The sequence below is a fragment of the Astyanax mexicanus genome, chromosome 21 (assembly GCF_023375975.1).
Source record: "Astyanax mexicanus isolate ESR-SI-001 chromosome 21, AstMex3_surface, whole genome shotgun sequence".
Taxonomy (NCBI): domain Eukaryota; kingdom Metazoa; phylum Chordata; class Actinopteri; order Characiformes; family Acestrorhamphidae; genus Astyanax; species Astyanax mexicanus.
Genome location: NC_064428.1, coordinates 18,777,169 through 18,801,394, shown reverse-complemented (window position 1 = coordinate 18,801,394; position 24,226 = coordinate 18,777,169). Strand labels below are relative to the sequence as shown.

General features: G+C 36.5%; 1 protein-coding gene across 2 annotated transcripts; it reads left to right on the top strand.

The window, feature by feature from the left end:
- Nucleotides 1–4,264: 4,264 nt before the first annotated feature.
- On the top strand, nucleotides 4,265–23,837 carry LOC103029333 (GDP-L-fucose synthase). 2 transcript variants are annotated; one of them, XM_049469976.1, is made up of 10 exons: nucleotides 4,265–4,515; nucleotides 6,790–6,938; nucleotides 14,534–14,648; nucleotides 14,934–15,062; nucleotides 15,158–15,231; nucleotides 16,392–16,525; nucleotides 17,793–17,924; nucleotides 18,016–18,095; nucleotides 18,460–18,559; nucleotides 23,735–23,837. In XM_049469976.1, exons 2-10 carry the CDS (start codon nucleotides 6,790–6,792, stop codon nucleotides 23,788–23,790), a joined length of 969 nt encoding a protein of 322 aa, XP_049325933.1. In that variant the 5' UTR covers nucleotides 4,265–4,515; the 3' UTR covers nucleotides 23,791–23,837. The 2 variants fall into 2 exon arrangements, with proteins under 2 accessions (XP_049325933.1, XP_007237465.3); XM_007237403.4 differs by lacking the exon at nucleotides 23,735–23,837 and adding an exon at nucleotides 20,906–21,799 and having other exon boundaries at nucleotides 4,266–4,515.
- The last annotated feature ends 389 nt before the right edge of the window (nucleotides 23,838–24,226 follow it).

Sequence of the window (24,226 nt, the reverse complement as noted above, 5' to 3'; positions counted from 1 at the left end):
TATTCAGCCACACCCACCTCTTTGGTTTCCGTCCTCGGTCTCTTTTCTTAGTATTTCAGTTGTAGGTTTTTTCATTTTTTTTGACACTACTGCTACGCCCTTGTGTGGCTGAGTTCAGACAGTACTTAAAAAATTAAATAAAACAGGGAACAGTTGTGATATGTGCCTTCTAAGTTAGTTTGAATAGCCTCACAAATATTTATGATGCTGCTACATCAATATCCCTCCACTAAAACCCTTATTCACTGCTGTCATCTATTTTCTCTGGGTGTTAACCTCCCTGAAATCAACTTTTGCAACTTGGGATGTCTGTATATATACATACACTCCGCATAGCGTAGCAGCCGGCAACAGGAGGCAGCCTATGAGGAGTCTATATATATGTGTGTGTGTGTCTGTAATTATCAGTACAGTAACACAGATATTTGCTATGTTGACTGAAGTCCCACATTAAAGACTTAATGTGGGATTAAAGGGTTGAGGGAAAACCACTGTTAGCTTACAGGTGATGGCAGGCCTGTGTTTGCTTGGTTTCTGTAGATGCTTTCAGTATTTGACTCCCTTCATCTTGTCATACAGGATATCATCCTGTTTCACTGTTAACGCCCTTTCCTTACATTGTCTACATTGTCGTTGGAAATACGACCTTGTTTAAGTGGGCCAGTCCACTGAATCAGTACAAAGCATACTGTATATAGACCACAAGAATAAAAACCCACCCAGAGAGATTTCTGACAGTGGGGAAACATAATACACATGAGTTGAACTCTCTAGCTTACATATACATTTAGCTGATGTGTAACAATATTAACACTACAAACGGTACATTCATCATTATTAAGCCATCAGGCATTCAAACTTAGCTGCAATGCTAACAAGAGACAGGGCTAAACTACTTAGCTGCAGGCTTCTTAGCTAACTCAACAACAACATATATTTTAATTAAAACTAACACAAACTGCAATATTAATCAAAATATCCATAACTAAGAAGGTGGAAATTACTCACATTTCCTCAAGAACGCACACACGATATGACTGCAGTACCGCTGTTTCACCAGTAGATAGCATTTTGACAATTGGGCTTTCTCACATAGATAATAATATTTAATACTTTATATAACTGCATTATATATTTCTTCATTTTATTATTTACATTTAAATATCCTTGTTCATATCCTATGAACATTTTCTTCAGCGCCTTAAGAAGAACAAGTGCGATTAAATGACGTTAATCACAGAATAATGTTGTGAATAATCTGATAAAAAATTTTTTATCAATTGACATCACTAGTTTTAAAACATATATTACCACCTCCTTTGCAAGTCTTTGCAAAAAGAGAATTCTTGGTTCTTCCGTCTATAGATTTCTAAAAAATGGAAGAAGTGCTGTTCTCATTTTTGACTCCACAGAGTTGAGCTACCATAACTCCAGTGTATTAGCTTGTTATGCTAACTGGCTAACATTAGCTAATGAGCTGTATCTGTTTCTTTGGCGGTGCTGTTCTACAGCGGTAATGGCAGTATGTGAAAAATGCGCACCGGTTTTAATTTCTCCTCCGGTATACTGGATGAATCGGTACAGTGCCCAGCACTATTGTGAACTCAAACAGTTTATACCAAACTTAGAACCATTCTTTGTGTAGCAATTAAAACCTGTTATTTAGTTAAAGTTTTGTATCTTATCTTACTTTTCCATTCACATTCACCGTCAATGTGTAGTCGTTTTCTCTGAGCTACCTATATGTAGGCAAACATATATATGTTCTGTAATGTTAAATTCCTACAACATTTGCAAGTTTGGAGATTTCCGAACTATTGCACAGGTACTGAACAGCTCAAGTCATGATAAATCACGCTATTTCTTCAGGATCAGATGAAGGGCAGACTGGGTTGCATATAAAGTTCAGCCAAGAGGGAGTTGCCATAGATAAATGTCTGATTACAGAGCATTTTTTGAGTAAAGCCAGTTCTTATCTGCAGGGTACGCTGCACTGCCTTTACTTTGGGAGTCAAACGTTAAGACTGGGAGTGAAATCACATCCAAGTTCACTGCATAAATAAGATAAGATAAGAGAAGTCTTTATTAATCTCACACTGGGGAAATATGCAATGTTACAGCAGTGCAGAGGACAGAACAGCACAGTGTCAGGAAATATACAACAATATATAGTAAATATAAAAATCTATATGTGGGTGGTTGACATATTTGGCTGAAAAAATGTTTGAAAACAAATCTCAAAATTAAGTCACGGAAATCAGTGGGTTATATTCTACCAACTCTTATCTTTATATATATATATATATATATATATATATATATATATATATATATATATATATATATATATATATATAGATATGCTTTTCTTAAAAAGGCATAAAAAAGTTATTACTTAAAATTGACATTTATTCAATAGTTTACGTTCTTAGTGACTAAAACTGTCATATGGTGTCACATAAATGTTATTGTTTATTAAATTAAAAATGGGTAAAATGTGATAATGTCAATTTATAAAGTCAATTTATCCTAATTCTTTATCATTAAAAGTATAGCATTGTTCATGTGCAAATATGTTACCTTTTGCATTATTTTTCATTATCTACAAACACAGGAAGATGTTTAATATTTTGGGAGTTTATGAGTTTATAATAAATAACCAAAATACTTTTTTTTTTTGGAATTCTGAATGTTACACCATATGACATGATGTCACATTATATGATGAATCACACAACACAACAATCTGTATGCAAAATCTATATTAGCTGCATTTAGCAACAATGATTGATTACACAGAATATAAATTAATTTGCCTTTTTTAAATTCCAAATCTAACTTTGTGAAATGTTATTGGGACAGTCACGCCATATGAGCTTTTTCAATTGTGAAAAAATAAATGTTAATCCCATGAATGCTCTGTAAATTCGTATAAAACAGCACTTTCTGAACAATATCATCACAGGTTTTGACATATTCTTCCACCCATATACAAGAAACACAGAACAACAGAATAAAGTAATTTTTTTCCCAAAGTGCATAGGTAAAGGGCATACAGAGGATTTAAATTACATTACTCTTCTTCCCCAAAAATGACAGCAAAAAAACATAAATCAATAGTTGACAAAAGAAGAGCAACATAAAATGATAAATAATAATAAAAAAAGAGAAACACTACATGTACAATACAACAAGGTCACAGATATAGACGTATGTAAGACAAGATAGACAAGACAATAGTGCAATATAAGAGTAAGAGTGTACCAGTTAGGTATGATGTTGGGATTAAAGAGGGAATGACAGTATCAGTATGAATGTAACCTGTATAAAGAGTAGATAAACAGAACCCATATATAAACTGTGGTAAATATTTAGATAAAACTAAGATTAGAGATATCAAGGTTCCCCAGTTAAACATTAGATAAGCATTCAGATAATTGTTATTTATTTCAAAACATTTCCAAATGTGTGCAAATGATTTAATGACAAACAAGGTGGGGGAGAAAGCCAAAAACTCAGGTTTTTACAAATTGCAGTCCAGATGCAAATAAATATTTTATCTATTTTAGCTGTTACTTATTTGTTCATGTTTTTAAGCCTATAATACTCTGAACATTTATTTACCAAACTAAAATTCATAAGCAAAAAAAGTGAGTTAGCAGAACTATTACACAGTTTTGACTAACCTAAGTTGAGTTTAAGAAACAGGTTGTAGCTTTTGGTAAGAATGTGTAATTAAACCAAGAATGCTAAAAGTAAACGTGCATTGTGGTGCAGTATATTCTCAGAGAGAATAAATATGGTTATTTTAATGAGGATTCTGTTGTGTGCTCTTTTAGCTCACCAGCTCTCTTTAGTTTTAATTCTGCATTTCGTTGGTCTAACAATGTGTTTTTATATCTCTGTGTACGCAGTAACTCTTGTATCAGCACCATTAGCAGCACCAGGTAACTCAAGTTAACACCAAATTATGTTTAATACTGATTTGATTTCAGAAGAAACAATGAATGAGCAGGTACTAAATCATTTTGTCCAAATCAATTTTTGGAACATTAATTTCCACTGAGAATTTGGAGAACTTGATTTTGAGGACTGGATATTTGGAAGCCTTTTACTTTAAACCAAAAGGACAGACCCACTTGAGGAACTGAGGAACACTTTTGGAACAGGAAGGAGATAAGGTGGTGTGTGAAAACAGGAAATGGAGAGTGGAGATTGAATTTTAGAGAAGGCAGGCGTGGTTCCAAACTGCGACCACATTTTCCACAGAAGTTTGTAGTAACGGACTGAATGTTAGTTGGGAATCTGCTGGTTGGGAATCTGCCAGATCTGCCAATCTGGGACTCTGGGATTAGGTGACTTCTGTTTTAAACTGGATGCTTGACCAATAGTAAAGTTATGCTCCTTGGACATGCAGCACTTAAAGAAAGATGAAACTGGGACTAGTTCATCACTCCAACAAACAAAAAGTCAGGATCTGTACATGCTAGCTAAACCGGCCTCCTCTTCCATGTGGTAAGATAATGTAATTTCTGAATCATTTTGTTTTAATAATTTGAAAAGGAGAGTTTAATACAATGAATAATAAATAAGTTGTTCTTCTTTAAGGATTAGCAGTAGATGTGGGATTAAAATAGGCCACAATGTCTGGAAAATACAGTTAGTTATTAAATAATTTCCAGTATTTGGGTAGATAATTAATTAATTATAATATATACTAAGTTTATTTGTGTTTTGTGTTTACTGAATCGTAGATAGTAAATATTTTTCTGCAGTTACTGAATAATAACAGATTCATATAACATTGATACTGAATAATTTCATTTTAGTTAGTACTAGTAATAGTTAGTACTAATAGTGTGGTTATTAAATAATATTTAGTATTTACGTATAGTATAGTATAGTATATACTGAATGATTCGAGTTTACTGAATAAATTAATGGGAATATATTACATATTAAATAAACAACACACTCATGTTGAAAAAAGTAAATACATTTAAAAAAAAAACTTGCAACGTGCAATTTTGATAATGCTCCAAAAAATGTGAAACTATTTAGTTTAGAGTGCAAACATTCATAAATCCTCAGCATGCCAAAAGTAACCGTCATCAGCAAAGGCTTCCTGCCCTGACTGAGAAAATGTTCCTGTTTAAAGTTCAGGGTTCCCAGCTTCACTGGTATTCTCCAAACTGGTCTTGCTGTAAATGCATTTGAAAATATAAAAAGCTGTGCTGTATTGTTTATGATCTATTGTCACATTGATGTTTTAACATACTGGTAACTTATTTTAAACTACTGAAAGTGGACATATAAACACATTAACAGCAGATCATGCTTTACTTCTTTTCATCTGTGGCCAAGATGCTGTAACTGCACAGTTATTAATTTGAGAAAGTTAAAAAATGATCAGTTCTCTTCTACACTTTTGAATACCACAGAATAGTAAATAAGCTGCATGGGCTGTATAACAACTTTTATAATTACTACTACTTCTACTACTAATACGACTAATGCTACTACTAATATTAATAATATAACTATCATTACTAAACTGCTACTTCAACAACGACTACCACAGTATTTAATACTCAAGCAGAAAGAGGTTGGAAATTGTTAATGTATAAATTAAGCATTGTTTTTTTTGGGGTCCATAAATCTACACAAATGTCATTGTCAGGAAGGCTACAGCAAGGAGACGAGGAGAGCGGACGCACTTGTGAGTATTTATTGAAAAAAAAAAACAGGAATAAAACAAACAAGGGACCAAAAACTAAAACAAAAAGAAACACAGGAAACATAGAACACGTAACCTGACTGACGGTAGGACGACAAATTAACACTAAAAAATGAATTGCATAAAAGACAAATTAACACTGAAAACAGAGGGGCTTAAATACACAGAGGGAACAAAAAACAGGAAACACCCGAGGACAGGTAATGAGGGGGTGGAGCTACAAATGAACACAGTTCGGAGCACTAAAGATGTGGGTGGAGACAAGGAGAACACAGAGAGGGCCATGTGCTTAAGAAGGTAAATAAACAAAAACAGGAGGGCCGGAAAAACACAGAGCCAGACAGAAGAGACACAGAATAAGGATGAGAAAGTGACAGACATAATACTGTAAAAGAAAATGATAAGGCTTTTTTTAATCTTTTTTTTTTTTTTTAGTATTTCAAAAACCTTTTTTTACTTAAATTGACCAAATGTTGCTATATTTTCAAAACATTAAAATATCAAAAATAATACTTGTTTCATTTTTAACTTGGTGTCTTAAAATAAGGATTCTTATTCATAATTTTTACTTAGTTTTACAAAAAAAAATGTTTTTTTTTTCTCAAATGTTGTAACTACTATCTTAACCTTAGCACTCATTACTCTTGTTAACTACTTTTACTCTGTAACTTGACATAAGGGCTTGTTTAGTCTCTTAAACTATTGATATAGTAAAACATACATGTTTATGAAGTGGGATCTTACTTTCTTGAACTATATAATTTCAACAGGATAAATCTTAGTCTGGAATACTAAATCAACATACTGACACACTGCAGTCAGGAGCAGATATGAAGGGAAATCCACAGCCAGTATATTTTTACTCTACTTTGAGGAAAAAGGCTGTTATCTTTTTTAACATATGTCAGTGATACTGACAAAAATATCAAGTGACTGTTTGCCAGGCTTTACAGAGTATTATGCAGTGCTGGGCGGTACCTCAGTCTTTTGGTTAACACCCACTGCCTGCAGTTACAAAAACTCTTTCTCTTTCTTCTTCTTTTTCCTGTCAGATGGAGGGGAACACGGGGTCGATTCGTGTGCTGGTGACGGGGGGCACCGGTCTGGTGGGCAAAGCTATAGAGCGAGTGGTGAAGGAGGAAGGAGGTGCAAAAGAAGGTGAAGAATGGATCTTTCTATCCTCTAAAGATGCTGACCTAACGTAAGTCTCCCTCTGTCTCTCTTTACCTTATCCTTGTCTTTATCTCTTATTCAGCCTCCTTTAACGCACAACTACTAATCATTTGGCTGCCCATTACAGTTATATACATTTTATTATAAGTCTAAGCATAGTGGAAGCTTCAAGTAGCAGTAAAACTCCAATAAACTAAAATATACGCATTTCAGTCCCTTCAAAAGTTCCCTCAAAATCGAGCAAGTGTTACACTTCCTGTTTACCCACATGCCCTGCATATAACATATAACATTCATTATAAGTTCAAATACAGCAGATGCTTCACTTAATATGTATTTTATGTCATATGTATGTAATAACCTGATTCCACATGTACTAAAACCCTTTAGTGTAAATAGTGGAATTAAGTGTAACAGACTCCTCCTAACAAGCTAACAACATATTCCTGCCTCAGCAGTTTAGAGGCTTCAGAAGTATCAAAACCTGTTAGCTGACTGTAGCAAACACAGGAAGACCTGTCTAGCTGTTAACGGAACTTAGCATCACGCTAGCTGTGTTTAAGCCATAAATCACAGCTGCTAATATTTTGAATTTACCCGATTAAACACGTATTTTTCGGAAAATATATTTTTTTATCCATTTGCTTTCTTTATATTTACTAATTACAACTTCTCACCTCATTTAAATCATGCTAAATTAAAAATGCCATTTTATTCAGTGCTCTAGATTTTACCTCAGCAAGAGATTAAATCTACACTTCTCTTAAATTTTACAAAGCTATGTATTTGTTTATTACACTCTTAAATCTTAAAATTTAAAACAGTCATTTACATTCAATTATTCAACATTACATTGTTTAAAGACCTTTACATTATTTTTCCTGAAGGAAATGCAGGAAGTTTGCGCAGTTAAAACGACACCCACCACTCACTATGATATCCCAGGTCAAGATATGATGTTGATAAGTGGTTGGTAGGTGGTTGGTAAGGTGTTGCTAGGCTATTGCTAAGGTATTGCCAGGTGGTTGCTAAGATGCTGTTATGGTATCTGTGGTGGTTGCTATGGTGTTCTTATGAAATCTGTGGCCATTGCTATGGCATTGCTAAGTGGTTGCTATGTGGTTGCTAAGGTGTTGCCAGGTAACTGCTAGATGGGTGCTATAGTTTTACTTAGTGGTTGCTTGGTGGTTGCTAGGGTGTTACTAAGATATCCATGGGAGTTGCTATGGTGTTGCTAAGCGGTTTGCTAAGGTGTTGCCAAGTGGTTGCTAATGTGTTACTACTGTGTTCGTGGTGGTTGCTATGATGTTGCCAGGTGGTTGCTGGATAGGTGCTTTGGTGTAGCCAGGTTGATGCTAAGGTGTTGTTATGGTATCTGTAGTGGTTTCTATGGTGTTAATTATAGAGTGTTAGGTCTTTGCTAAGGTGGGGTGTCCAAACTTTTGACCAAAAGCTGGTTTGTCCTACAGCTCCTCCATACACACAGTACTGGAGAGAAATGCAGAGAAGACGTTCCATGCGCAGATTTAGCTGGTGTTTTTAGTTTCAACGAAATGTTAGATCCTCCATTCATTCCTTTCATCAAATAACTAGTGCGCCTAAACAGTATTATATTATTGTGTTTATTAATATATTGTATTACTTTACAGCCATTTGCTATAAATAAATAATATAAATGTTTGTACATTTCATTGAAAGTACATTTTATTTCACTTTTTAGCACACTCAGCAGGAAAGCACACACACACACACACACTGGCTGTTTCCTAAAAGGAAGTGAACTAGATTCTTTGTCCATGTCTGCATGCAGCTTCATCACATGAAATATGACATAGAAAATCTAGTTTTCAGGTCACTATTCAATGTCAGTGCCGATATTCAATATGACATAAGTATATCTGCCACTTACAGAAAGTTTAAAGTTATACACACCCCGGTATAACTTTAAAACAAATAAAAATAAATAAATAAGTGAGGTTTAAAGTACATTAATGGAAAAAAAATACGAGATCGCTTCAGTTTCTGAATCAGTTTCCCTGATTTTGCTATTTATAGGTACATGTTTTAGTAAAATAAACATTGTTGTTTTATTCTATAAACTATGGACAACATTCCTCCTAAATTCCAAATAAAAATAAAATGTAATTTAGAGCATTTGTTTGCAGAAACAAGTTCATATTCAGAAAGATTTAAGAGTTCCGAAATCAATATTTGGTGGAATAATCCTGTTTTTCTAAATCACAGTTTTCATGCATCTTGGCATGTTCTCCTCCACCAGTCTTACACACTGCTTTTGGATAACTTTAAGCTACTTCTGGTGTAAAAATTTAAGCAGTTCAGTTTGGTTTGATGGCTTGTGATCATCCATCTTCCTCTTGATTATATTCCAGAAGTTTTCAATTTGGTAAAATCAAAGAAACGTATAATTTTTAAGTGGTCTCTTATTTTTTCCAGAACTGTAGCATGGCCAGTAAATACTTCCAATGCCAATGATTCTAAAAAGTAATTATTAATTGGACCGATAGCAATATAATTCTATCATTGTGCATTCCATTAATTTATTATACAACTGCCCTCATAAGATGTGATTTTAAATGATCATTAATTACGTCATTTCCCATATATAATAATAAACATTAATAAGTAAAAACATGTTGCTGATGCAGATGCAGACTGCAGTCCAGTTTATCCAGCAGAATGCACTGGTGACAATTAAAAGAAGAAAACATTAATGAGCATTTTAAATATGGATGAAGCATCCTTCACAAAAATGTATGATTCACATACATTACCTAAAACATTGTTAATAACTAGATCACCTACAATATATAAGATTCTACACAGAAACTGCACCGTAGGTTGAAATACAAACATAAAAAATATTTTTTGCTTCATGATAAAATTAAAATTCAACTACAGCACTGAACAATGCTTTATTGTGTTACTACTGTAATTGTTTTGTAATTAGAACAAGTATACGTTAAAAAGTGTGATTTTATGAAAAAGAAAAATCAAGCAAAAAAATGTAATGTCATCAGTTTTAACTCAACATAATTAAATGAGTTAAGTCAATTCTTAACTTATTTAAGTGTATTTGTACTTGCAACAATAAGTCCTCTTAACTTCAGTTAACAAGTACTCAGGGTCTAAAATTTTATTAACCATTAATTTGGCTCCCAACACACCTAATCAAATTAAACAGCTGACTAACAGCACATAATTAAGTTTAAGTGTACGTGTTAAAGCAGTAAAAGCAGCAAAATATGCAGGACAATGGTCCTCCAGGATCAGGGTAGAGAAACACCTGTCTACAACTCTCTACAACCCCTCAAAACAAAAGAGGGCAGAACATGAAATATTGGGTTTCACCTCACTGGGTCACTTTTTGTTATGTAGACGTCACAAGTGCTCCTGTGTTTATTTGTGTCAGGAAGGTTAAATGAAATGAAACCCAACCTCTCGTCAGTCTAGACAGATTGGTTAAAATCAACAATTCATTAATTTAATGTAAATACTGTACATTTGTATCAATGGTACATCTTTAAGACATTTACTTTACTGCATTCCAGTGTTTCACTACTGCTTTTAGCCTGTTATCATCTTATCGGCTTATCTTATCGACAGAGGTTATTTTTTACCATTTTTACCCTGCAACCTCTTTTTAGGGTTATTATACTGTTATATTTTAGGGAAGTTATACTGCTGATGTCAATCAAACAGTAAAATACAAAGATATACATATATGTTTTACTATTTGTTTGAAATGACAAGGTCACATTTTGAGAAAGTTAGATTTATTCATTACTCATTTTGTCTGGTATTTTTCCTACGGTCCCTAAAGTGCTGTTTGGTGCTGGCGACAGACACCTGAGCATGATGGCACTGTCCCTTAATCTTGGTCCAACATAAGTTCTAATGAAAAGTTCTAATTAAAAGTTAACTTCATGATGGTTCTATTAACAATTCTATGATATGTAGGATTACTACAAAGCTACTTATTCTCGTATTTTTACAATACCTTTTGGTACTTTTTGCGATAAAGCTGCAGAAAAATGAATAGAAAAAGCTATTGTTGGTTATCAGTGGGGAAATCTACAAAAGGCTTCTTCAGGTTTTCGGAGCACAGGTGCTGTCAGAACTGTTACAGTCTTCTACAAAAGATGATTGTTCTGGAAACGTAGCCTTGTTGCACCTTGTTGTCGAAGTTTAGGAACTGACATTCCTGTGTTGCTTAATGCCGCCCTTACACCTAACGACTTTCAAACGATTTCTCTGTCTCTGACAAATTTCCAGAGTCGGGATAAAATCACGAGAGTCTTGCTAGAGTCAAGCTGCAGTCGCGTCATCCCTATCGAGGTGTGAGATGTGAGGTGGTTACGATTGAAACTTTTAGTCAGTCGGGTTCGCGTCCTGGTGCTCCGATAAATCAACCGTGCTTAATATTATCGCAAGTCTTGAATAGTGACGTAAACAATATCAACATCCAATAGGAGCTGCAGGAAGCCAAGAATATATTTCATGTAACTGTTTATGAATGATTTAAAAAAGACCACATTTTGCAGTTAATATCCCTGATATGGTTCTTACTTTAATATGTACAGAATTTTGAACACAGATTGCACTTTAAAATCATTATATTTAAAGTTATTTTATTTTATACTATTTTGTGTGCTCACACAGAGAATCTACTTGCCCCCAGCTACCCCCTCATGCCTCTTATCTGCTCTCCCAGCACCCCACCAAAAATTAAACCTCTGGACCCCTGCTGTGTTAACCATCCCCCATTAACAGTCCTTAGTATTTGTACAAAACCAGATGTTACTATTTACCCAATTGCAAACCCTGTAACATTCATCATTTAATACCACAGCATTCCATTACACCAGCATAAGGTGTATTTGAGTGTGAGAGTTTGGGGAGCAGTCAGCGGGTGAAAGGTTTATCGGCCAATAAAGACACACAGAATCAGACAAGAGGTATGCATCATGGATGGAGCCCTGAATGTGAGTACAGATGATAGAAATGATTGAAAATGTCCTTTGATGACCTCTTTAACACACTGCTCAGGCTCAACTTTCAGTCGTTTATCAGAGGTCCTCTACCTGTAGGGAGCTCCGATATGTTCTCAGGTCTATTTCCAATAAACGTGTAGCTACAGAAATGCTGCATGTAGAATAGACTTAATTTTGTGAACAATTTGAACCTGTCTTTGGTGAGATGTAATGCACACTGGCAGAAAGGGCTCCAGATTCCTGACAGAGAAGTTGTTCCTGTCGAGAGTCATTAACACCAGTACCCCAGGATGCATTTGTTACTCCAAAGCCATCGTCCATCATCGTCCAACATTAACAGTTGAATTTGTTGTTCTGTCAGATTATTACTTTGTATCATTTGAAATGTGGACCTCACAAGTCTAGCCAGAGCTGAGCGATCACACCAGAACAGTCAGACAAATGATTTTCCTGTGGAAAGTCCTGGGCTGGGATATATGACTCCTTTGGTCCACTGGACCAAATAGCTCATCAGATATGATGGATAGATCCCTCAGGGATGCTCAAACTCCACCTAGTAGGCAGGTCTGAGCCAGGAAAGTGTGGCGACAAGCCTTGATACGCACCAATGCTCGCCAACCAAGCTTACAATGCTTTCACTTTGATTTTTAACAAACAAGTCTGCAATGACCTTGAATCAATAGGGATTCCATAGTCGTGAGGAGATGACAGAGAGTGTTTCTTTGCAGCTGATACGCATCGTCTGATCTTTTCTAAGGCCTTGAATGTCTGAGAGGACTGCCTCACCAGGTGACACAATGGGAGAGGCCACGCAATCGTTCACAGGAGGCAGACGATCCAGTCCCACACTGGAAGGGAAGGAATTTGGTCGGAAAACCATTGCAGACTGGGATACCTAACTGAGTAGAAAGTGTCAGCTGCTTGAAAAATAAATTGGAGCTTGTAACTGGCTGTTCTGAGGCCACCTCTTATTGATTTAAAGATGGCTGAAAAATGGTAACGAAAAAACAAGCACTTGCTTGGCTATCCAGAGGCGGAGCAAGAACTTGGTTCTTCTGTCCCACTGTAACTCAAAGCGAGGCTTGCTGGTGCTCTGCTTCAGTTTTAGTAATCTGAAGCTGCACAGTAAAGGACTGCATAGTGCATTTCATTTAGGGGTGGGTAAGCACCTTATGAAGATGGTCCAACCCCAGACAAGCTGGGCAATAAGGCTTATTCAAAGCTGATATTCATTATAACCACTTTTAAGAGCTCAAACCTTGGTTGAGAGGCTCATTGATAGAGTAGTTGATAGCATTTAACAGGTAGCAATCCAGAGTGTAGGGCAATGCCATAGACCAGACCTGGACATTGTACGGCCCGCGGGCCACAGCCAGCCCTCTGATCTTTGACCGGCCTACGTGAGATTGTTGGTAAATAAATAAAGAGTAAATATGTAAGTTGCGTTATCCGCACCGATTGCGTGTCTATGTGGTGTTTTACGGGATCCCCGTGCACAGTGGAGCTGAAGGAGCAGAGGTTCGCTCTTCTCCTACAGAGCCTGGAAATGGAACAGAAACTAGTTTTACAGCTATGATCGAATATACACCAGAAACACAACTACCTATCTGTAAAACAGTGTAACATTTTAGAAATGTCCTATAAGCAAATCAAATGGTTATCAAATGACACCGCAAAAGAACATTGTTAATTGTATTAATTATCTATATTCCCACGTGTGCACTATCCTCCTCATTTCCACATCAGATGTTCAGTCTGATTTTAATGCACATGTATACATAATGTTTAATTTACTGTTCTTTATTAAGTTAAAGCGATGCTGGTCTTAGAAAAACTATTTCATGTCAGGTTATTTTTCTAGTCAAAACAATGCAAAGTGTTTACAGGTTTCTAAACTGAACCATCACATGTTTATTAAATAATAATTATATAATCCACCACATTTTATTGTATTATTGTAATGTTTCATTTGCTCATTATTTTAAATGCTGTATAGACCTACAGTATAGATGTTTCGGGCATGTTCTGAGCCAAGTCCACAGGCAAAGAAGTCGCCACAGGTGTGAGCTTTGATGCTAAAAGCCTGTTTAGTACCCACAAGGTACTCTAGCTGCAGCCCACTGCATAATGGGGCTGCCTTTATTCACTTTTTGTACACAACAGACCAACACAGCCCTTGAACTTGAACGCTTACAGAAGTAGAGGACCTCTACCTCCCACATTTACCAAACCTGAAATACTGCAGCAGAGATTAACAGTCCAATGACGTCTAGCGAAGAAATCCAAGCAGAGTTCAAAGAAATCCAATAATTCCAGCCCTCTGAGGACAAAAAATGTTGTTGCTCAACGCTAGCTGAGTGTAGGTTTCTGAAAGTTAGAAAAAGAGAATCAGTAGCATGTGCACCCCCCCCCCTTTATAGCTGAGGGCAGTGCCACACGTTGGACATTGGTTTGCTCTTTGGTTTCTTCTTTGGTTTTGCCAATATATGGGACTGTCTTTACTGCTCTGGCACTCTAATTTGTGTACAACAAAAACAGTTTGACAAATAGTACACCATTAAAGTGACAGTAGCTGTTTAGTTAACACAGCAGTTTTGTTGTTCCCTTTTAGAAATGCAGCTGAAACGAAGGCCATCTTCGAGAAACATCGACCAACACACGTCATTCATCTCGCCGCCATGGTGGGAGGCCTCTTCCGACACTTAAGACAGAACCTGGATTTCTGGGTAATGTGTTTACACAAAGCACATGTAAAAACAGATGATTGTTACTAAGGATGAACAAAACAGTCTAAATAATCATTTGGCAAAAGGACAAATACCAAACATGTTTTTCACAGGTTTTCATTAATGTTGCCACTTTTATTGACTTTAAATCAATAACATGGCCTGAATGTATGTTTGTTTAAAATATTTTTTTGAACACTTTTGAACACAACAAAACACAATATATTTACCTCAGCAGTGCAATTTTACTCATTCAGTCTAAATCATGCTTATTTTGCCTTGCAGAGAAAGAACATGGCAATTAATGACAACGTGCTGCACACAGCTCATGAGTACGATGTGGTGAAAGTGGTCTCCTGTCTCTCAACATGCATCTTCCCAGACAAAACCACCTACCCTATTGACGAGACTATGGTACACACACTATGCAAAGTATTTACTCATGTATACATATGGTACATATTGTCATCATATCATTACATATGTATGATCTCATCGCTTTTACTCAGATCCATAATGGTCCTCCTCATGAGTCCAACGCCGGCTATGCATATGCCAAGCGGATGGTCGACGTCCACAACAGGTCAGAACCTGTACTCACTATTTTTACGTGTTATACTTGTGTTGTACCAGGCTCAGAATTGAGTCAGTCGAATCACATATCTGCTCGTTGCTATCTTTCGTGTATTTTCGCTAGCATTATCTACCGTGGTCCACTAACTGCGCTTCTGGCTGATGCTATAGTGTGCTATTAACCTATCACTAGCATTAGCTACCTCGTTTTAGTAATTACATGCTTGGCTGCCACCACTGCATGTATGTATTTATCAAGCAGCACTAATCACTTTGGCCCAAAAAATGCATTTAACATATTAAATATACACAAATAAATATGTTTATATTACATGTACAAGTAAATATATGTAATTATAAATATATACTAGGTTGATGTGAGTTAAGCTAGTGTTTTCTAATAGCCTAATTTAATTGTATTGTCTATTAAAGAGCCTCTGCCAACCACTGTAATAGGTTTATGCTAGTTAACTAAGCTACAGTTGTATATAATACTTAATGCAGAAAAAGTAAGAACTCAAATTAAAATGAGGTTATAGCACTAAGAGCATAAACCCACACTGGAATTCCCTGACTCTACTGATCAAATGATGCTACAGTGTTCCACTCTCCCAGTTATTAATTGGATCCACCTGTCCTCCCTTGTATATTCGTATACCCTTCAGTTTGCTCAGTTCATTGAGTACTGAATCTAGTTTTCCTATCTCTTTTGTGATGTGTTCTATTGTTTTTGTTACTGAGACTTTTTTTTATCGCCATTTATCGTCTTTTGCCTTTTGCTTTGCCCATTCTATTGATTACCTGTCATTATGTTACTGGCCTTGCCTGTCCCTTACAACTTTTGTAAGCCTAGTTCCTTTTGTAATAAACTCATACTTACCTGCAAGTGCCTGGCCTTAGTCTGGCTATTTATACACACATTATGTTGTAGAATATAGAGATAAGAGTCTGTGTCTCATCGTGTCTTCTGTGTATCCTGTTATTCATCTGCTAACACCAGGGTCGCATAACTGCTACTATCCACCTCACACAGCATGGGGGTGTAACACATATCTGATCTAATAATGGGTGGATCTATCACAACAATCTCTGCAATGACATCAAACTATAATAAATGTACAAAGGATACGCCTTTTTTTAACATGTTTACAACTTTGCTTGTTTGTACAGGGCCTATTTTCAACAGAGTGGACGACGGTACACAGCTGTTATCCCCACAAACATCTTTGGTCCCCACGACAACTTCAACTTAGAGGATGGTCATGTTCTACCTGCACTGATCCACAAGACCTACCTAGCAAAGAGTAAGAAACACAGCGATACATGGACCTACAGGTTTTAATATCAGGTTTCCTAATACACACATTTATCTTTTCTGCTATATGCTTACCTTTTTGTTAAATCATAAACATTGACATGCCAAATGTCATCGAACAGGAACTAGTATTGTGACATGACTTTTGCCATGTCCTGTGAAATCTAGAATGCTTTATTTACCTGTGGGATGTCAGTATGGAGCCTTTTACCCTCTTTCAGACCATGCTCAAATAATGAATGTGTCTTCTTGCTAGTGTTCAGCCTCACTCACAATTTCCTATATCCATAAACACATGGATCTACAGCCTTTATCGAATGGAACACATTCATTACCAAAAGCTAAACTGAACAAATGAGTTTCAGACTAGAATTAAAGATTGAGACTGTGTCTGTGTCCCGAACAAATTCTGGAAGGTTATTTTAGAGTTTATAAGAGGGGCTTTATAAGAGAAAGCTCTTCCCTTTACTGACCTACTTACCAGCACCCTGTGAAGTAATCTTGACGGCTTTATACATTGACAGGAGAACTTTATAGTCAATACAAATATTGACTGGAAGCTAGTGCAGTGCTAATAGAGTTGGGCTGATAGGTCAATTTTTCTAGTTTTAGTAAGGACCCTGTCTGCAGTATTTTTAACTTTATGACCATTTTACATACTGCTCTCCTATGACATTTGGCTTGTTATTGTATGGACATGGTTACTTCCCATTATTAGGCTGAAGTGACTCAAATCAGTTTTTTGCTCAATGTGGCTCAGATCAGATTTTTTCATGACTGTGTGAACGTGCCAAATCCAATTTTTTCAAATCAGATTTGAGTCACTTTTATATGTGATCCTAAATCGGATATATAGCTGAGCCATGGACATGCAACATGAATGTGAACAGTCAAATCAGAATTTATGCATGTACTTCAGACCTGCTGTTTTCTCTCCACTTGAGCAAAAGATGCTCCGCATATGAGCTGCTAACACATCAATTTCCCTGTTGTAAAGCCATCTTCCAATTATGACGTTTTTTGTTGTTTGTGAAAAAGGCGACGTTTATGCGAGTATCAATGTGCACATATGAGATGTTTCGTCCACATTACACACAGATACAGCTCACTTGCATTTGTGAATGTAAACCAATCTGAGCAAAAAATCGGATTTGAGCAAAGTGGCTTCTAATGTGAACGTAGCCTTAGAGTTTCAACAGGTTCCAGGTTATTTATTATGCTCTGTTTCTAATTCAGAGTAAATGTGTGTGTATTAGGGGACGGCACGGCTCTGGAGGTGTTCGGCTCTGGCTGTGCACTTCGGCAGTTCATCTACTCTCTGGATCTGGCTCGTCTCTGTCTGTGGGTGTTGAGAGAATACGACGAGGTGGAGCCCATAATATTATCAGGTACACAGTTTATAACCAAGAATTGTTTCTAGATGAACTGTCCATAATTGGTAAATGATATGTCTGTATCGTCCGTACACGTCTCTTTCAGTTGGAGAGGAAGATGAGATTTCAATCAAAGATGCAGTTGATGCCATAATTGAAGCTTTTGAGTTCACAGGGCCGGTGAACGTATCCTTTTTCATCATTAATTCTACAACAACCAAATCAAAATGTTTCTTATAGTACAAAATATAATTTATGACCTGACTGGTCAACTTGATTTAATTTGTTAACATACAGTGCTGTGAAAAAGTTTGCTTTTTTTATTATCCTTTTTAAGATTAACAAACACATTTTAATATCAGGCAATGATAACCTGAGTAAATAAAAAGCACATGCCAGTGCATCCATTTAGACAATAAAAATACTAAAAATTGTCTGGAAAATCTGGCAAACATGATAAACCATGCAAAAAAGCTGGCTGTTTACGATGCGGGTCTCATGCTTAATAAAGTAAAATGTTAACAGTTTGACCTTGACCTCCAGTGTTCAGTATGACAAAAGCAAATCTGATGGTCAGATGAAGAAGACCGCCAGCAATGCCAAACTCCGCCAGTACCGTCCAGACTTCACCTTTACTCCTTTCCAAAAAGGTAAACACCATCAATATAGAAAAAGACAGAGTGTATTCAGTGCTGTGCTGTAATTTTTACCTGATTTCTTTATAAATGATCATTTTATTAGTTAAAAGTTATCCAACATCAAATAAACCTGTGAGTTAAAGTTAATTATAATATAACTATTATGAAATCGTCTCCACCATCACAGCATGAATGAGCAGGTCAGTTTCCTCTGCTAAGAAGCGTTGGACACGTTCAGGTAGCTGCGCACCCGAAATAGCAATCGGCCAAAGTCAGAGCTCACCTATCTCTTAAAGGGAACGGCAACTGACACACTGATTGGTTTATTGCACTTTATGCTCAAAACACACACATGTTTAATTAAGATTATTAGTACATGCCTTTTGCATGTTTCGAGGTATGCAAGGCGTACTTTTCCCATCATTATGATAGCAAAGATACACTGTCATGTCCTAAATCAAGCTGCGCTGTGCACAGTTTACGGCTCACCTAATGACTGCTAAAATAGGGCCCACTTATATTCAACGTATAGTTTGAAGGAGACTTTATACCCTGAACTACGATCCAACTTGTATTTTTTTTAATCGATTGCCACCACTAATATATATACATTTGGTCCCCCAGGGGCAATGCTAAAATCACTATTACAAACTGTAATGGTTTTTAACCACTATTTGGTTTAGTTTAAAACAGACTCTGGTTCGTTTGTAAATTTAGTGTGGTTTGATTGAGCAGGTGTGAAAACAGTAATCGCACTTAAGTGCGGATCAAAGCAACTGAACCGAGACCTGCAAGAGTTTTGGTCCTGTTCCAAATGAACTCTGGAGTGGTTTGCTTGTGGTGAGAATGTGATCCGGTCTGGATCCGACCCAGATATCAAATATACTCCTTTTATTTGAGCTAAACTGCTGATAAGGCGCAGTTTAAACTGATATATTAGCCAGATAACGCTGATTACCACAGCTATTAACAAACGCTGTGTCCGTGCACGTGCGGTCTGTGCTGCGTTCACTGCTCACAGCCGTGTGACTCGGTTTACTTTGTATACATGGGCGTGGTAGTGGGGGGAAAAGTGGACCTGACTACCCAGGGCCCGAGTACGGAGAGGGGCCCATGAAAATGCAGATTTTTTTTCTCTTATGTTCCTTGTGTACTGGCATGGATAGGGGCCCACTAATATTGACAATGTATAAGGCCCAGAATTAGCCTTTTTAAATAGACTTTATTAATACATTTCAAAGCACAATACAAAGTTATTACAATTCAACAGTTTTCATCACAATCATCATATCATTTACACAAAGTATACTCACCATAAAATATTCAATTTTTACATTAAATCAATTATTTCCAATCAAAGACATCTAGTTAAAAATTTAAAAGTGTCCAAGGGTATTTGCTGCTATGCCCCTGTTTATACATCTGTAGTGCACGTCTAAACACTGTTTTTGAAAGCGTTGTGCTAGAATGCTACATTTATTTTCTTGTATATTTATATTTACTCCCATGCCAGACAGCTCTGACCAATCAGAGGTCGCATGGTTTATTGGTGCGCATTTTGGTGCGTTTATGTTTATGCCTGTGTGAATCCAAACCAAACAGAGGAAGAAACGCTCCAAGTAAACAAACTTACCAATGGATCCAGACCAAAGTAACAAACTACAGGTGTGAAAAGCCCTTATATTACAGACATGAATATATCTTAGAGTAATCAGAGGTGAAATTACTTTTTTGGGAGCCATTATTCTCAATTTCTTACTGAACGCATCTTGTCCAGAAAAAACACACTGCCCACCCACACTAAAAACTGATTGGCTGATTCACACACTCTTTGTAGAGAACAGGCCAATCAAAACCCCCTCTGTTTTGCATGTGCTTCATGAATATGCACACGAGGGAAGCGCCTTTCTTGCTCGTTCCCTGTCTTACTCACACGCAATTGGGGAAAAAAGCCTGTGTAGCCTGCATGTGCGGTTGTTTTCAGCCCCTCGTTCTAGAATCCAGGAGATTTTAGAGATATTGATGTGCGGTAGACTCTAGCAACTTCCAGGAGACTTGGGAAGTCTGCCATGTTTCCCGACAGCAACTTGAAACATGCACAATAATGACAAGACCACGCCATTCACCGTCCGCATGAGTTGGCTAAGCTTGCTACAGTAACAAGCTAATGGATAAAGATGATACTTATGCTGAGTATACAAGTAAAACCAGCTGCTTCATCTCGATTGAGTGGGTCTATGGAACAAGTTACTTCAGGAGTAAAGCTAACAAATCAATAAAAACATCAATGTTCTGCTTGTCTTATAATAGTTTTGTTTAAAAAAAAGTAAAATCATTTGTGTTTTTTTCTCTTTCCAGCTCTCAAGGAGACGTGTGACTGGTTTGCTGCCAATTATGACAGCACCCGGAAATAAATATTCTGCCACCTGCTGGGGATAACAGTCAAACACTGACTGAAACACAGAACTGACTTCATTTGCCTTTGTTTTTGGGATACTGTCCCTTTAAGGGTGTACTCAAACTGATCAATTTTGTTGTGCCTGGAGAACACCATAAATCTGATCTGATCTGATTGGCTGCCTTAAGAAAACAATCCTAATACAGTAATGGCCAAAATCAACGAAACCCCTGCATATCTTTTAGAAAATGCACCAGTTCAAACCAGAACATTAAACCCATTTCCTTCCTACCAGCCACATACCCAGCTTACAAATTTTGATTAGTAGTTTCCTAAACATGACAGTTAATGTTTTTAGAATGTTTAATCTATCAAGTTTTCAGGATGTTTTTTAAACATTTTATTCAACATTTTTTTTACATTCTGGTAACATCACTGCAACTTCACTAGTGTCAATGTTTTTATGTTTAGTTTTGGAATTATTGATTTTAACTTTTCCCTAATGGGAATGTTATATGAGAACCTTGTGATAAAAATCGTTTCTATGTCACACTTTTTCAGAATGTTCCAGGAACATCATTTCTGTAAGGTTACAGGCTAACCTTCTGTTAGGTATCAACACCTTTAGCAACTACATGGAAACGGCTTCTCCTGACAATCACCTTGCAAATATAAAAAACATACTGTATAATCCATTTTCAAACACCCTAACAATACCAATTAGTTGTTTTAAACTATGAAAGATGACATATTAGCACCCAAACACACTAGCAGTGCTGAGATACAAAGATGATATCTATATATATATTAAAGTGCTGTATATTTTTGAATAAACACTGGATTTTTCAGTTCAATGTGTTGCACTTGAGTTTACGTCTATTTCAAATTGTTCATTTTAAGCCTGCTTTTACTTTAAATTATTTAATTAAATAAAAAATAAAACATTCACACATATTGTAAATGATGTAAAGAATGCTCACAAAATGGAAAATTGTCACAGAACCATTCCACATATTATAAAAAATATATATATTGATTTCCTAAAGGAAATACAGTATGTGCCTCTGTAAAATGTAGCTGATCACCGGCTAAACTATTTTTTGTAAAATGTATGTAAAATGTAATTTAATGTAAATAAAAACAGAGCGCAATAAATTGCAAATCTAGTAGACCCACATTTATACTCACATATTATTTACAGCATCAGATCAGGGAGCCCCTGTTACAATGTGGGAGACATCCTCCACTTCTGTTTTCTGCTTATGCGTAATGATTTGACCATATGTACCATTTACAACTAAATTAATAAAATATGTAGAAAATGATCTGCTCAGAATAAAAAAACACATTTTAAAAAATCCTGCAGTGATATGCCATCCCAAGTCGGTTGTGCACCGCTAATTATGAGGGGCCGGTCTAAACAAAAATGCCAGGGCCGATTTTTCCAGCCCTGATCCTGTTATTAATCCCCGTCATAACAGAGTCATGTCACTCCCTATCCCCAGGAGTCTCTCTTTTTTAAGGCAACACTTCTCCAGGAAAGCGACAACAGCTTTGGCTATAGATCAAGTCCATGTATCTTCTTTTTACGTAACACAGCGCACAACAGGGCATAAGTTAACAAAGCTATGTGCTTTCTCAACATTTTGCAGGGCGACATGTTCTGCTGAGTGCTTGTACGCAGAATAAGCTCTGCCTACGAGATTCGTTTGAGGTGCAGTCACGCAATTTCAATCAGTCAGACTCCAGTTTCGAACAGTGGCGGATGCTGGTCTTTCAAGGAGAGGAAGCTCAATTTCGGCCTACATCTTAACATTTATATGTAACTTTATTTATACGTAAATTCTACTCTCCCTGAGATTTTTTTTTGTAAACAAAAGGCATTATTTTCATGTTTTCACTACACAACAAAAAGGTACCCATTCTTTACATTGAACAATTACATAAAAAAGACGCTATGACATGAATAAACATAAAATGATCAGTAAAAAAAACATTACGCAAAATCTTTAAAGTTGGTAAAGGAAAAAATGCACGTAAATTTATTTCACACAGTTTTAATTTCCTTAAATAATCCCTTTATTAATTTAAATTATTTTAAATATTTTTAATGATAACACAATACTTACTACTGGCCCCTGTTCATTTATGTCCTGAGATGGTTTCATCAAGCGGAATGGACAACAGTACAGAAGTCAGTCTCCAAACACAAGCAACTACAGAAAAGCACCAGAAATAGAAGCTCGATTGTCGCTAGTCGTTTTTAATAAAAAAAAATGCCGCTATAAGGATTAGGAAAGTCTCAGGTTCAACTCAGAACAAAATGAAAATGCTCCCATCACGGAGTTTTACACTAAAAGATCGCTGATTCGCTCATTTCACTGTCAATCAAAAATGGACTCCGCCTCAGATCATCCAGATCATCATGCAGAAGCTGAGCGTCCGGGCCGGCCGAGGCCACCCCACTGCTCCGTAGACCCCCAGAGACGCTGAGCGTCCGATGGGCGGGACAAAGCCCAGCATTTATCCAATGACTCGTCTCGTTTGGCCGCGCGCTTTGCTCCGCTATTGAAGTCTGTGCACTGTTTAAAGCGCTGTGAAGCTGCGGGAATGAGTGAGAGGAAAGCCGCGGCGTTACCAGTGATAAGAAGCTGATTCTGAACCAAGTTCAGCGCAGTGTAGCGCATATTTAATCAGTGACATGTACACACAACAGTATATATTTAATCACTTATTTTTTACATTTTAGTGGAAGCTGAACTTCCCTTGCATGTGTTTTCTCTCTCCAGCTCTCAAGGAGACGTGTGACTGGTTTGCTGCCAATTATGACAGCGCTCGGAAATGAATATTCTGCCACCTGCTGGGGATAAGAGTCAAACACTGACTCAAACACAGAACTTTTGCCTTTGTTTTTTGGATACTGTGCCTCACAGCATAAATCTGCTCTGATCTGATTGGCTGCCTTTTAATCTGCCTAATTAAAATATTGGAACACCTTCACATCTTTGAGAAAAAGAGATTTTACCTAATTGAAAATATCCGGACTGTGATTAAAACCAGTGTTATTGCACCAAACATTATTGATTTCTGAACTTTCTGCAAATAAATGCTCTAAATGTCAATATTTTTATTTGGAATTTGGGAGAAATGTTGTCTGTAGTTTATAGAATAAAATAACAATGTTAATTTACTCAAAAATATACCTATGAATAGCAAAATCAGAGAAACTGATTCAGAAACTGAAGTGGTCTCTTAATTGTTTTTCCAGAGTGGTGATTATA